This window comes from Solanum tuberosum, unplaced genomic scaffold, assembly GCF_000226075.1.
Source record: "Solanum tuberosum cultivar DM 1-3 516 R44 unplaced genomic scaffold, SolTub_3.0 scf00158, whole genome shotgun sequence".
NCBI lineage: Eukaryota > Viridiplantae > Streptophyta > Magnoliopsida > Solanales > Solanaceae > Solanum > Solanum tuberosum.
Window position 1 is genome coordinate 621323 of NW_006239083.1, and position 14626 is coordinate 635948.

Here is a 14626-nt window from a genome sequence, read left to right on the forward strand (position 1 = left end):
GTGAGAAAGATGGGAGGGGATGATTGTGAATGTGGGGTAGTAGGGTGGTGGCATGTAGTATTGGATAGGCGTAAGGGGGGAGATTAACGTATGGAGGTTTGGAGTGTAACGGTTATTACGGAACTCTAATCAATTTAAATCCCTAAATTTGTGTAATTGATAATTTCTGTTTTAAAAAAGGAACAACAATCAAATTAATTAGCTATTAATATTAACAATATAAAAATATAAAGAGATTAATCATTTATTAAATGAAATTGTAATTGATATGTTATAACCCGTAAATAAACTATTATAAGTAAGAATTTTTTAAGAGTATGTTTAAAACCCGTAATATTGTCTCTTAAATGTGTATACGGTGTGATTTTACCTTAAATTTAATGATTGATTTTCATTAGGGCAGGAGCAGTGTTTTAAAAGGCGGGCATGAGGCGAGGCGTTTTATACAGTACGAGGCGGGATGTAAGCCCCGAGATACGGAGCATAAGTCTCATGGATCTACGGGGTGTAGTCTCATGTATATTCAATTTTATTGTTTTATTACTAATAAAATAAGCAAAAGTAAATCTTTCAATGATTTTACAAATAACTTTTTATAAAAAAACTATAATATATGGAAATTATATTATGATTTTTATTTGAGATAAGTATAATAATCAATAATGAAGAAAAAAGTATTATAATTACTATTGAGGAATATCATTACACTAATAATAAAAATATGGTTTAAAGCAAAAAAAGTTCAAAAAAATAAATTAAAAACGCCCAGGCGTACGTTTTTACGCCCAGGACTTACATTTTTATGCTCGGGACTTAAACCTTAAATTTTAGGACTTACGCCTTGTAGATCTACATCTTTAATTTACGCCTCGGAGCGTTTTTGGTACGTCACACCCCAAGACTCTCCCCAAAAATGTTTTTGAAAATACTGGGCAGGAGATTAGTTAGATAGTTTGAGTATTGTCTTCTTTATTTTCTATACTGTTAAATTCCAATGTTACTTTTAGGGGTCGTTTGGTTGGAAACAAGTTATCCCAGGATTAATTATTATGAGAATAGTTATCATGGTTATCCCAAACATGTCAACCAAACAAAACACCAAAATTTAATCCCAGGACTATTTTTGATCCCAGAATTATTTATTCATATCTCTCACACCAAACGACCGCTTATAGTTTGTTGTACTTTGAATTTTGCTATTGTCTCTGAGTTCTTTACCATACAATTGTAGTTTTATCTTACCATAATTAATGATTATTTTTCAGGTTGTCTATAGTAATTTGTTATAACTGTCTCCATTTACGCTATTACTTTATCTATATTGTTTTGATTGTTCTTTCTTAAACTTAAAGTATCATAAACGATTTTTCTAACTCTAAAATAGTGATAAAGTTTGTATAAACTCTACCATCCGTAAGTCTCATTTTCTGGGATTACACAATATGTGTTATTGTTTTAACAAGTTATTTGAATACTTGGTCGACCTCTATTGACAAATTCATAATGTTAGGATTTGAGAATGAAATTCTAATCTCTACTCGTAACTTTTCTAAAATCTAATATATCGAATGTTCGACAAATTATGAATATATTTGGTCAAAATATCTTATCCATTAATACGTAATTATTGAATTATCATACCAAAGTTTGATTTGTCAGATCGAATATATCTATTTCAATTATTAATTATGCATGATTTAATTATGCGGGACATGAATTATTAACTATTGAATATTGAATTTAGTGTAAATTAGTAATATATATTATTAGCAAAATAATAATACATGCTAATTAAATATGTTGAATATATTTAATAATATATATCGCTAATATTCGATTAACTATGTGCCGTCAAAATTCATACAACCAATTTCTAATATTAATAAAATATTTATATATTTACATAAATAAATACAAACTGTACGTACATATATAGAAAGAAATAAAAATTGTTTGTATATAAAAACAAATAGAAAAACAAACGTAGTAAGGAAAACTGTAAAGTTCTCAATTAAAAAAAATTAAAATAAATTAATATGGTAAATATGTAATTTATCATTTTAATACGTATAACTAATATCCACATAACTTATTCCACCTACTACCCCTTATAACTTATACATAGATTCCCTCATAAGTTATGTTGGTATTAATTATGTAAGACTACAAAACACGCAATCAAACGTCGTATAAATAAATACATGAATAATTTTTATATAACATTCAACCAAACATGATATAACTTATGTTGACTTTTATACATAATACAAAACTTCTACCAAACATAATAAAGCTAATGCAACTTTTTATATATGATTAAGATGTGTCTTATACAGTAACCAAACGGCCCCTTATAGTTTTATCTTGTTATAACTTACTGTTTACGATTATTTATTAGGTTGTATATAGTATTTTGTCTTTAACTGACTCCATTTTCGCTATCACTTTATCTAAAAAAAAATTATTGTTCTTTTTCAAACTTAGAGTCTATCATAAAATTTGTTTATCCCCTTCACAAGTCTCATTTTATGAAATTACACAAGATATGTTATTTTTGTTTTAACAAGTGATTTGAAGGTTTGATTGACCTTATTGACAAATTCATAATATTAGGATTTGAGAGTAAAAATCTAATCTCTACTTGTAATTAACAAATTATGAATATATTTAGTCAAAGTATCTTATCCATCCATACGTAATAACAGAATTATCATACCAAAGTTTGATTTGTCAGATCGAATATATCTATTTCAATTATGGATTATCAAAATTCAAAAATACCGAATCAAATATCGAACGTGATATCCGTAATTCATTAACATCGGCCCTAAACTCATTACACCTCCATAACACCACACTAAAACTCTGTAGCAGAGAGAGAGAAAGAACCTTGAGAAGGAGAACCAAATCCTTTCCTTAAACCTTCACGCCTCCATTAACACATTTCCTCATTAATAACCCCTCTGTTTTTTCTCTTCATTCTATGCAACTTAGTAGAAGAAAAAATAAAAATAGCCTTAAAGAGGAAACTCAACCCCACCCCCTAATTACCCCCCTACCCCCTACCTTCACTCTTCTTTAAATTCCCACTTACTTCACTCTACACTTTCTCAGAGCTAAAAAGAAAAAAAGTAAGAAACAGAACCAAAAAACAGAGCAACTCTCAGTGTGAGAAACTTTTACACTCTTTTCAAAAGTGTAAAGTGGGAAAACAAGAAAAAAAAGTTTAGGCTTTTAAATGGGTTCTTGTAAAGAAGAAGAACCAAAATGGTTGTGGGTTAATGGACCTATTATAGTAGGTGCAGGTCCTTCTGGTTTAGCAGTTTCAGCTTGTCTTAAAGAAAATGGAGTCCCTTCACTCATTCTTGAGAGAAGTGATTGTATTGCTTCTTTATGGCAACAAAAGACTTATGATCGCTTAAAACTTCATCTTCCTAAACAATTCTGTCAACTCCCATTGTTTGATTTCCCTGAAAATTTCCCAAAATACCCCACAAAACACCAGTTCATTTCTTACCTTGAATCTTATGCTAAACACTTTTCTATCACCCCCAAGTTCAAACAAAGTGTTAAAAATGCAGAATTTGATGAAGTTTGTGGGTTTTGGAAAGTACAAACTCAAGATTTTCAGTATTTGTCGAAATGGTTGATTGTTGCAACAGGGGAAAATGCAGAGGCAGTTATTCCAGAAATTTCAGGGATTGATAAGTTTAAAGGAAGATTAATGCATACAAGTGTTTATAAATCTGGTACTGAGTTTATTAATCAAAGGGTTTTGGTAATTGGTTGTGGAAATTCTGGTATGGAAGTTAGCCTAGACCTTTGTAGACATAATGCCATTCCTCACATGGTGGTCAGAAATTCTGTAAGTACATTCCCCTTTTAACTTCTTTTCTTTTTCGGATAAGAGGAGTTACTCAGATGATAAAAGACCGGGTTCGAGTCTTGAGCTATATGTCGTTATTTTGAAATCTCTGATAGATATTTTAAAAGTACTAATGAATCATGCTTAAAATGCAACTTTCTTGGGTGTACTGTACACCCCAATATGTCTATTTTATGAAATTGATGAGTTTGTGTGTTGTTAAGTTAAGCATGATGTTTTGATGTTAATTAACATTATTAATTATTATTTATTTTTTATGCAGGTGCATATTTTACCTAGGGAAATGTTAGGAATATCAACATTTTCAATAGCTATGGCACTTCTAAAATGGATGCCTTTAAGAATAGTTGACAAGTTCCTATTACTAGTTGCTAACTTAACCTTAGGTAGCACTGATAAATTAGGTCTCCGGCGACCAAAAACCGGTCCTATTGAACTTAAAAATGCCACCGGAAAAACTCCGGTACTCGACGTTGGAGCATTATCACAAATAAAAACCGGAAAAATTCAGGTAAATTTTCAAAAAAATCTTACATTTAGCCAAAAATTAAATAAATCTTTGATTTTGTCTAATGCATGATTTATGTATATTCTTGTAGATAATGCCAGGTGTGAAGGAAATTACTAAAATAGGTGCAAGATTTTTAGATGGCAAAGAAGGAGAATTTGATTCAATAATCTTAGCAACAGGATACAAAAGCAATGTGCCTTCTTGGTTTAAGGTATAACAATGATAATACTCATTGTCTCTGATGTCAAGTTTAACTACGTCACATAAATTCTACAAAAATATTGTATAGGGGCAAATGACAAAAGGGATAATAAGGCAATGAATATTTTGTTGTTACCTTATAAAGTTTCTAGTTTTATCCTTACTCTCAATCTCACATCACTTTCATTCTTACACATGCAGAAGAGCCTACAAAACGTTTCTTAAATCAAAAAAGAGAATTTCTGATCTCATTTGTCTGGACTTTTCCCTATCATCACCCCATCTATTTTATCCCCAAAAAAAAAATTTAAAAAAAATTAAATAATGTGTGTACTTCCTAGTTCCTATAGCTTGGGAATGCAATAATGATATAATTTATGTCACAATTATTATTTTCATATTTATTGAATACCTATACACTTTAATGATTAATAATAATACATATAGACTAAGTACAATTATAATTATGAAAATATTTTTATTATTTTGTGGGCCAAAATTGACCAAAGATATGCACTTACTAGACCATGCATAGTGGCATATTTCCTATGGTTTATTTATTTATATGTAGTGAAAAGTACCAACTTGTTGAGACTTTTAGGTCATTTTAGGTCTATCACATGCAAGATTTTTTCTATTTTTCAAAATAAATGATGAAAATATATTCAAATTTCAAACTACGAAAAATCAAAATTAATTTATTTATTTTTAATATTAATTTTGTAGGGAAGTGATTTCTTCACAGAGCAAGGGATGCCAAAAACACCATTTCCAAATGGTTGGAAAGGGGAGAATGGATTATATACAGTGGGATTTACAAGAAGAGGAATTTTAGGGACTGCAAATGATGCAAAAAACATTGCCAGGGACATAAGTGAACAATGGAGAGAATTCAAGGGCTTCTGTAAAAACTTTTGTACTACAAGAAATCTATCAGATAGCCAAGGCATATGTTTTTAGCCTTTTTAGTTTTAGAGTTAGATGTTAGTTAAATTTTCCAAAAAGGGTCTTTAAGTTTTGGAAAAAGTAGTTAGGGGCTCATAAAATGTAATTTTAGTTGTTCAATATTTTCAACAAGAGTAAAGTTCATCCTTCTATCTTGTCGTTTTTCCTATTCTCTTGTCAATTTTGTAAATTAATCAATTTTTTATGTAATTTTCTGATTATTTTTTTTTGTACATATACTTTTATCATTTTTCAAATCTCCTTGATAAAAATATTGGTGGCTTCTGCTGCTACAAATGCTCAATATTGGGTGTGGGTAGATGTTAAAAAGTTCCACATTTTTAAAAAATGAATGAACGAATACTCCTTTTTTTTTCCCACATGATGTCCCTAGTTTGCATTGAAACTCTGATGACCTTCTCAATACGATTTTTTCTCCATACTTAGGATTCGAATAATTAAGAGAGAGTAATGATTACTCTCCATAGTATAACTTAGCTAAAGGATTGTGCATTTGTGTTATACTTCATCTATTCCTAATTACTTGTTCACTTTTGAATTAACACACCTATATAGTAAACAATTATTGATATAGTGAGTTTACCATTTTACTTCAATTAATTATGAAATAGATAAATTAAAAATTTAAGATTTTCAAAAAGTTCTGTCTTTTCATAAATAATTTATTGAGGGTATAATAAATAAATAAAATTGTTCTTTCTTGATTTATCAAATTAAATAAGTAAAAAAAATAAAATGAACAAGTAATTAGAGACAGAGAATATGTCTCAAAATTCATTTTTGTTAGGAGATACCCAATATATTTATGAATTTAATTGATGTTCTATCATAACTCAATGTAAAAAGTCAAAGGGTGAGATCATCAATTGTTCTGAAAACGGAGAAAGCCGTTAGATATTTTAGCTTTTTCAGTTTGTTGAGATCATCAATCTTTCCTTCAAAATCAACTTCTTTATCTCTTTCAAACACCAATCTTACTTTGCTGATGCCATAAAATTGTACTACACCTTTTAATCCTAAATCTATCATTGCCTTTCCTAATCTAACTTCATATACCGATCGTGATGAACTAGCTAATAAGTATTCTTTTATCCTTAATAAGAGTTTTAGGTTCGAGTCTTCTTGATACGGAGTCATGTTTATTCGGGAGCATTTTATCCTATATGATATTTTTCGACGCGAATTTGAATTTAATCAAACTTCAATGTATATACCGAACATCAATGAGAAATAAAAAAAAACACATAAAATCTAATTTCATGTGTAGAAAATATTAGACAGCCTTAATATAGTATCGGCAACTTAGTCTATGAAAAGTTAGAAATTTGTATTATTATTGGCAAAGATTAATTCTCTCTAGTAATCCCCCATTTATCGAAAGTTAGAATGGAATAGATTATGACACGTTTGTTCACTTAGTTAATTATATGGTCAAATATGTATTAACTTTTCATAATTGTTTAATTATTTAAAAAGGATGAAATGGTATATCATGTTCGATTGATTGAGATATGACCCGTTACTAGATTCAACATTTATTGATCTAAATAAAATTTGAACAAGATATATAAAAATCAAAACTTGTATGAACAAACACATATAAAAGCAATACATAAATATGTCTTTTAAATTGAATTCAACTGACAATTTTTATGTCCTTTAACTTTATATGTGTACACGTCACCACTGAAACGTGTATAAAGTTAAACAAATAAACTCATATGTCCTATAGTCTACAAATAAATATAAAATTTACTACAAGTTTAAGTGCATATTTATCCACATCCAAAGCTGAAGATATCAGATAAGGATGAGTTAAAAGACACTTTATGTATTATGTCTGATATATAATCCGACTCGTCTACGTGTCACCTTTTGTAGTAGTATATTGAATAGCCAAGAATGTACCATAGAATAGACCTAACCCCCACCTAAAAGTGAAACCTTCCAAGAAAGAGTAAAAGGCCAGAGAAAAATTCACCCAAGTCTACTTGATGCAAGTTAGCTAAGGTATAGTGTGAGGGAAATTTTAAATTAGAATATAGCTTAGAGTGAGGGAAACGTGCAGTGATATTATTGAGTACGTACATATATAGTTGTAGTAGTAGTAGTTTCTCTCATATGCACGCTGATTATTGAGACAGTGATGAACCTCTGACATTATCTATTGTACTATATATTATACGTGCTACATTTCACTACATACTTGTATACGTAATATTGACCACATCCTTAATCATTACTTACAATTATTATATAATGGATTTCTTTAAAGTTTTATAAATTTACCACGTAATTTATAATTGAAAAGATCCTTTTGGCTAGAAAATTTGACCAGAATGGTATTTTACCTATGTTATTTTATCTTTTTGAACATTTTTATCATTTTAACTTTAATACTTTTTAACTATAAAATGGAAAAAATATCGGTTTATTTTAAAATTAAAAAAATATTATAATTTTTTTAATTTTCTGGCCATTTAGCATTTCTCTTTATAATTTTTTATAAGAATTATCTCACATTGGATCACGACTCTTTATATGTCTTTGACAATTTTACACTTTAAGAGCTAGTTAACTTTTTAGATTGATTAGTTAATATGGTATTAGACTAACGAGAGTAAGGCCCATCGATGTGGGAACCCTAATATATTCTTGATCAATGATAGTGCACACTCAAGTCAAGATAGTGTTTAAGCAATGAAGTGTGATGAGAATGATCACACATCAGACTACGACTCCTTATAATGCATGAACAATTTTTTTCTTTATAAATTCAATTTTTAGGGTATGAGTTAGACTCAAAATCCACTTAACATGGTGTCAGAGAGCCAGCTTGAGAATAGGGGATTCACTTGTATCCTTTTTCAACGAGATATTGCACTATTTAATTTATATATAGTTAAAATTAAATCCTCTTCAATAAATTTTGTATTTAATTCTTCATATATTGAACTTAAAATTTTGAATCTCAGGCCCATTGATCAGGTCCAATGTGGGAACCCTGGACCGTGCAGGGTTATGAATATACCCCCTATCTATGATTGTGCACGCGCTAGCAATTAGACTCATCCCACATCAAACCGGTTAATAAACTTAATATATATGTTTCGTAATCGTACTGAATCTGAGCTCGCATCGCATAAGGATTCATTCGAGAGGGAAGCTTTACATATCATGAATATTTTCATATTCATGGCTCGAATCCAAAACATAGTTTCATCCACTGCACCATTATTCCAACCATATACCAAAAAAAGGTCACCAAATATCAGAACTTTGTCAAAGAAAATATGGAATCTCTGTGTGTATGTTTATTAATTTGAAATCAAGTTTAGGTAATTACTGTATTAGATGAGAAAATAAAGAAGAAAAAGTCCAAAGGGAGAGTTAAGAGAGTGGGCAGCATTAATTAATTGAATGGGAAGAAGGAAATGCAAAGTCCAAATCACACGCCTTCCTTCTCAGTTCTTCCCATGCACGCCTCTTCTGTCTTTACTGACTTCTTATTACGTCATTCAATTCTATACTATTCACTCACTTCTTATATTCCGTTAAAAATGTGGTGCAGTGGATAAAACTATTATTTCTCTTTTAGTTAAAGATTTCGAGTTAAAGCTTAAAATATAAAAAAAAAAGTATTTTATTTCGAATGGGTCTTACGGGACGCAAATCAAATAACTAGTCATACTAATATAAAATCAAGTAGGAACTGATGGATTCATTTCAATCTTTTTACCTATTTGAATGCAATCCCATCTTTCTTTCTTTTCTTCCATTGCATTTAATCACAACACAAACTCCAAAGTCCAAAGTGAGCATCTTTCAAACTAGTACAACTATCAACTTGCTACTAATATCATACTCCCTCCGTTTACTTTTATTTGTTGTGTTACATTTTTTGAAAGTCAATTTAATTAATTTTAAAGTTAAATTAGATTATATTAAATTAATATTTTTTAAAAAAAAATTAGATATTCAAAAATCTATACGAAAATTACTATAAATTGTATTTTTTTTGCATACCACTATGATAAAAAAAATACATTATAAAATATTAGTTAAAGTTTTTATAGTTTAACTCTATACGACAACTAAAAGTGGATGGAAATAGTATTTATTTTTTAAAAAAAAAGTTAAAAAATCATATTTTTACTTTTTTATTAATTTTAAAATAAGTGGTGTGTGTTTTCAAAAAAATTTAAAAAAATTAATTTTCTTTTGATGTTTCAAAATTAGCCTTATTTCAATACAATGAGATTTACACTAAAAGCACCATTTATTTTTATTTTTTTAAAAAAAACAAGTGAGCACCATTTATTATCTCTACTCTATCTGATGTTTGTTTAGATTTTCTTCATATCTTTCAACAGATATCATATCATAAACACATATATAATTGTATAAACCAGATTAATCGTCCATCTCTTTTCGATAAAGTTAATTAACTCAAATTAACACATTTGCGGTAGGCGTTTAAATAATCTTTAATTGAAGTCGAAAAAGATTGAAATTGAATTTTTTGAATAAATTATTTGGAGTTGAATATAACTTTAAAAAACACAAATTAAAAGTTTGTAAACAGTGAAATATTGTTGATGGACAAACCGCTGGGTTATTAATTTTATTTTAAACATAAATACATAATATATATATATATATATATATATATTATTATTTTATTTTATTTTTTATTTAGTAATAACTAACACGCTCTTGAATCTATCCAAATCATACGCATGCTCAAAGATTGTAGATGACACATTTTGGTTACAAGCAGGGCGGCAGAGCTAGGTAGGGTTGAGGTCCGAGAAAGTTTATCAATCTAAATTTCCTTCGATAAATAAAATTATAGTATTTATATATGATTCAAATTATTTTATAATTATAATATACATGTTGAACCATTTTTAACTTCTTCATATTTTGAACCATTAATGCAGAGGTGTATCCCGGGGGTTATTGGCTTCACGCAAACTCATGTTCCCCTTCCAAGATCATATATAGTAGTGTTATAGTTTTTTTAAAAAAAATATTCAAATATAGATGTGTGAACATACACTCGGAGTATCACATAATGCGATAATGAGTGTATGACTAAGTGCACTTCTCTACGTGAGGTTAGAAATTTGAATTTTATATTTATCTTTCTAAAATTATATAACACTTCTCTAAGTGCTGATTGGTAGCACTTTTGGCATAATTTTATATTTATACATAAGAATTAATTTTGGACCTATAATATTAAAATTTTAACGGTTTTAAAAACCTAAATGTCGAACCGATTAAATTTATATCTAAGATCAACCTTTTTGTAATAATGCACCCCTCATCTCAAAATCCTAGATACGCCTCAACATTTACGAAATTTCTGACTCCATCATTGGTGACGGAAAATTAAATTAAGGTGCATGTCTGTCTATTACAAGAGACAAATTAATAAGGTGGGACTGAGATTGCTGAAATATAGCCTCAAACGTAGACTGCAAAATAGTGTTAGAAATTTCAAGTATAGATTGGCATGACTCCACATGCATGCAAACATTACTGTCAAACTACTGTTCATTCAATTCTCCCATGCACTCTATAATAATTTATATGTGACAAAGAGAGCGTTACGTTCTTTTGTATACATTTTTCCAACAGTTCAACGTATTGTCCGCTTTTGCTCCATTTTTAATACTGCCCCAAGCCTTGAATCGAGAGTTTATCGAGACAGAAATATTCTCTCTACCTCATACAAGATAAGAAAAGGTTTATATATACTTGATTTTTCTCTCTAGATTTTACTTGTACAATCACACTGAACATGTTGTACTAATCGTTGATTTTATCCTATTTTCCCATATATATACTCAACATTTTTTTTTTTAATGTGAGATTTGTCCAAGACAATAAGTATTTTTCAAGGTCAGTTGTCCATGGACTAGTTGTTAGAATATTGTTGAACAAGTGTACAAATCAATACATATCTCATTTATTTGTAAATTTATATATAATATAGAATGTGTTATGTGTGGTCCTTTATTTATAGGATTAGTTCAAATTTAGTGTGGTGGCTGAGAAAATGATAGTTCATGAAAACGTCTCCAGCTATATATTATTATACTAGCAATTTAGGTAGGCATATATTATAACTATAGATTAATATAAGTAGAAAGAAATACGTAAGAATCTTTTTCCTGTCTTCTGAATTTTTAACCAGGGGTATTTTTTGGAAATTTGGGACCATTTGTTCCAGTGATATGTAGCTTTTCAAGCTGCAACCTTCACTGACCTAACATGTATTATACATATTACAATATATATTCGTCGGACACTTTTTTCAATGGCTACCCTCCTTTCCAACATTCCATTGTTAGGATCGAAATAAGCAGATGTCATGCGGAAGCTAGCAAAGCAAACTTTGAAAAACCATGAGTAAGAAGACAAATGAGAAATATATCAAAAGACACAAAGATTTAACGTGGTTTGGTCAACCGCCATGCATCCACAAAGGAGATGAGCAATCCACTATAAATATGAGAGTACAAAATATAAAGAGAAATTACCTCAACCAATTCACTCGGAATACAAGGAGGTTCACAAATTCTTCCCCATAACCAAAACTCTCAAAACCCTAGGACTACATTGTGAATGTTGATTATTGTTATAGTGAAGCAATTCGGATCTTGTCGATCCCGTGGGTGTTACCTAGCTTCAATTTGAAGGGTTTTTCCACGATAAAACTTGGTGTTCTTTATTTTTAGATTTTCGTTTTCATTTTTTCGTCACAACACATATTTATTTTAGCAACAAAAGAAATTATTTTTCTTGTTTAACTGATTTGGATCTGACTCTAATACCATGTAAAGATATGTTATTTCGGTCTAACTCAAACCTCAAAAATTATCTCATGAGGATAAAATTGTTCAAGTCTATATAAGTAGATAACCACGTGTTCATTTCTCAATCATGCTTTAATTGCCACTCTAATAATTATTATTTTTAATGGTAGAGGATCGGGAATAGCATCTTAAAAAAGTCTAGGAAAATGATTTAGGGAATGAGTAATTAATGTTAAAGGATTATTTTTTTGATATAATAAAGTGTACAAGTACTGGGAAAGATTATATTAATGTATACTAGATTGACATGTAAAATTGAGTGAGATAGTATATTGTAGACAATTCTCGTGAGGGCCGGGGTTGGACGTAGTTAATTAATTTTCTTGCAAAATCATAATTATATCTTAAAATATGGTGTGTGTCAATGTCAAGATTTTAATCATAGGTGAGAAATGAAACTTTTGTCCTATTCAATTTCACTTTGTGAAAGTATATGCCATTTAATTTTTATAAAAATCCTTATAGAGGACCACCAAATCTTCTATATGAAAATAATAAAACAAAGGTTAGGGTATCTTAGCCAGGTTTCAGGTGGAAATAAAGACTGAGAGGGACTAATGCTAACAGGAAAAAAAATGTAAAGTTTTGAGGGAATATGGTTAATTATATATTTCAATATGGTATATTAGGTTACATATAAAAAAGTTACTATAGATTTGAGTTTCATTGTCGCCTACTATAAAAACGAATTTTCATATAATATATGAAAATTCCATATATTTATCAGCCTTACAAACAAATTAGAATATAATAATATGTTTCTATTTTTAAGCGTTCTGAAAATATGATATGTGAGAAATTACTCTTGTAATTACGTACCAACGTTAGAATCAGATAGAATATTTTTTCATATATTCATCGACCTTACAAACAAAAAAAATTAATTTATCATCTAATGTTTGCATCAACTTACAAAACTATATACCGTGATTGAAATGTTTTCTCATAAGATTTTTCAATTTGCACAAAAGGATTCTTTAGAATGTGATCATAATCTAAAAGGAAAATATAAGTTGGTAAATACATATTCTAACAATTTAGTTTTTCATCTAAAACACTATATAATGAAATTTCTAATTATATGAGACATTATTGCACCTCTAACTAGTATATCATCATGTTGCTTCATTTTTCTAAGTAAAAAATGAGTACTCTCTTTAGGTTATTAATTTGCAAGATGTTATTGGAATTAAAGCTGAAATGAAGAAACAATAATATTTTTGATTTGTTTTATAATATTGTAAAAAAGAAAAGTGGTGATGATTAGTTTGACAGTGTACTTACTAGAGATAGCTAGAAGAAATGGCAATGTTTTAGTAATTGGTACATTTTGTAACATATAGTATCTATAGGTAGCAACATATTTTCCTTTTGATCAGTGCTGAACTGAAGATTGCAAAAAGGGGCATATTAACAGAAGGTATATACATAAAAGATGGAAGAAAAAGCTGTTTTCAAATCTTTGTTATAGTTATACTAGTGCTGAAAATGAGAAAAAGAAAAAGAGTATATAGTACTACGAAATGCTAGAGGATGTAAATCAACTTTTTTCTTCCAATGCTCCATAAAGTAAAAGTAATGCCTTCTTTGCTTCATGCAATAATTAAACTTGCCTTTTGTGATATATGTGTTGTGGCGGAGTTTGAATTTTCACTAAAATGGTTTAATGAAAAGGACAAATTAGGTTCGTTCAATATTTTTTATATACCTAAAGAAAAATCATGTATAAATAATGTAATTATAAAAATTTGAACGAACTCCTTGACCCTATTTATAACGGCATGTGTTTTCGAAAGGCCTTTTGATTTCCTCTTCTATTTCTTTTTTGCTACAAGGATTATATTGGAAGGGAAAATGGGGAAATATACCACTCAATTTGAAATTTAATAAATGGTGCATATTACCATTTTTCTCACAAATCTATAGGCGACTAAGGTATATATGCATTAATTTTTAAACAAGAAATATATTCACTCTAAATCGCAAAGTTAGAAGTATATTTATCCTTTTTCACTATTGAAAATGATAGCTACTAACCCAAAAGTTAAATCCGCTCATAATTTAACTTATTTTCTTATTATACATGTGGTATTTCAATTTACACTTTTGTATATTTATTGCATTGACTAATTTTACGAAATATTTGTTATTTTTATCAATGTAGATAATGAATAA

At 29.0% G+C, this 14626-nt stretch overlaps 1 protein-coding gene across 1 annotated transcript; it reads left to right on the forward strand.

Moving 5' to 3' along the window:
* Positions 1-3129: 3129 nt before the first annotated feature.
* On the forward strand, positions 3130-5695 carry LOC102602516 (probable indole-3-pyruvate monooxygenase YUCCA4). Its single transcript, XM_006353587.2, has 4 exons — positions 3130-3865; positions 4149-4397; positions 4486-4608; positions 5325-5695. The coding sequence occupies exons 1-4, from the start codon at positions 3239-3241 to the stop codon at positions 5556-5558; spliced, it is 1233 nt and encodes a 410-aa protein (XP_006353649.1). The 5' UTR covers positions 3130-3238; the 3' UTR covers positions 5559-5695.
* Positions 5696-14626: the final 8931 nt, after the last annotated feature.

Bases quoted from the DNA above. Each gene is read 5' to 3' on its own strand.
- LOC102602516 (XM_006353587.2), top strand. From the start codon at position 3,239: ATGGGTTCTTGTAAAGAAGAAGAACCAAAATGGTTGTGGGTTAATGGA. The intron at 3,866-4,148 runs GTAAGTACATTC...TTTTTTATGCAG, and splicing joins ACATGGTGGTCAGAAATTCT to GTGCATATTTTACCTAGGGA. The intron at 4,398-4,485 runs GTAAATTTTCAA...ATATTCTTGTAG, and splicing joins TAAAAACCGGAAAAATTCAG to ATAATGCCAGGTGTGAAGGA.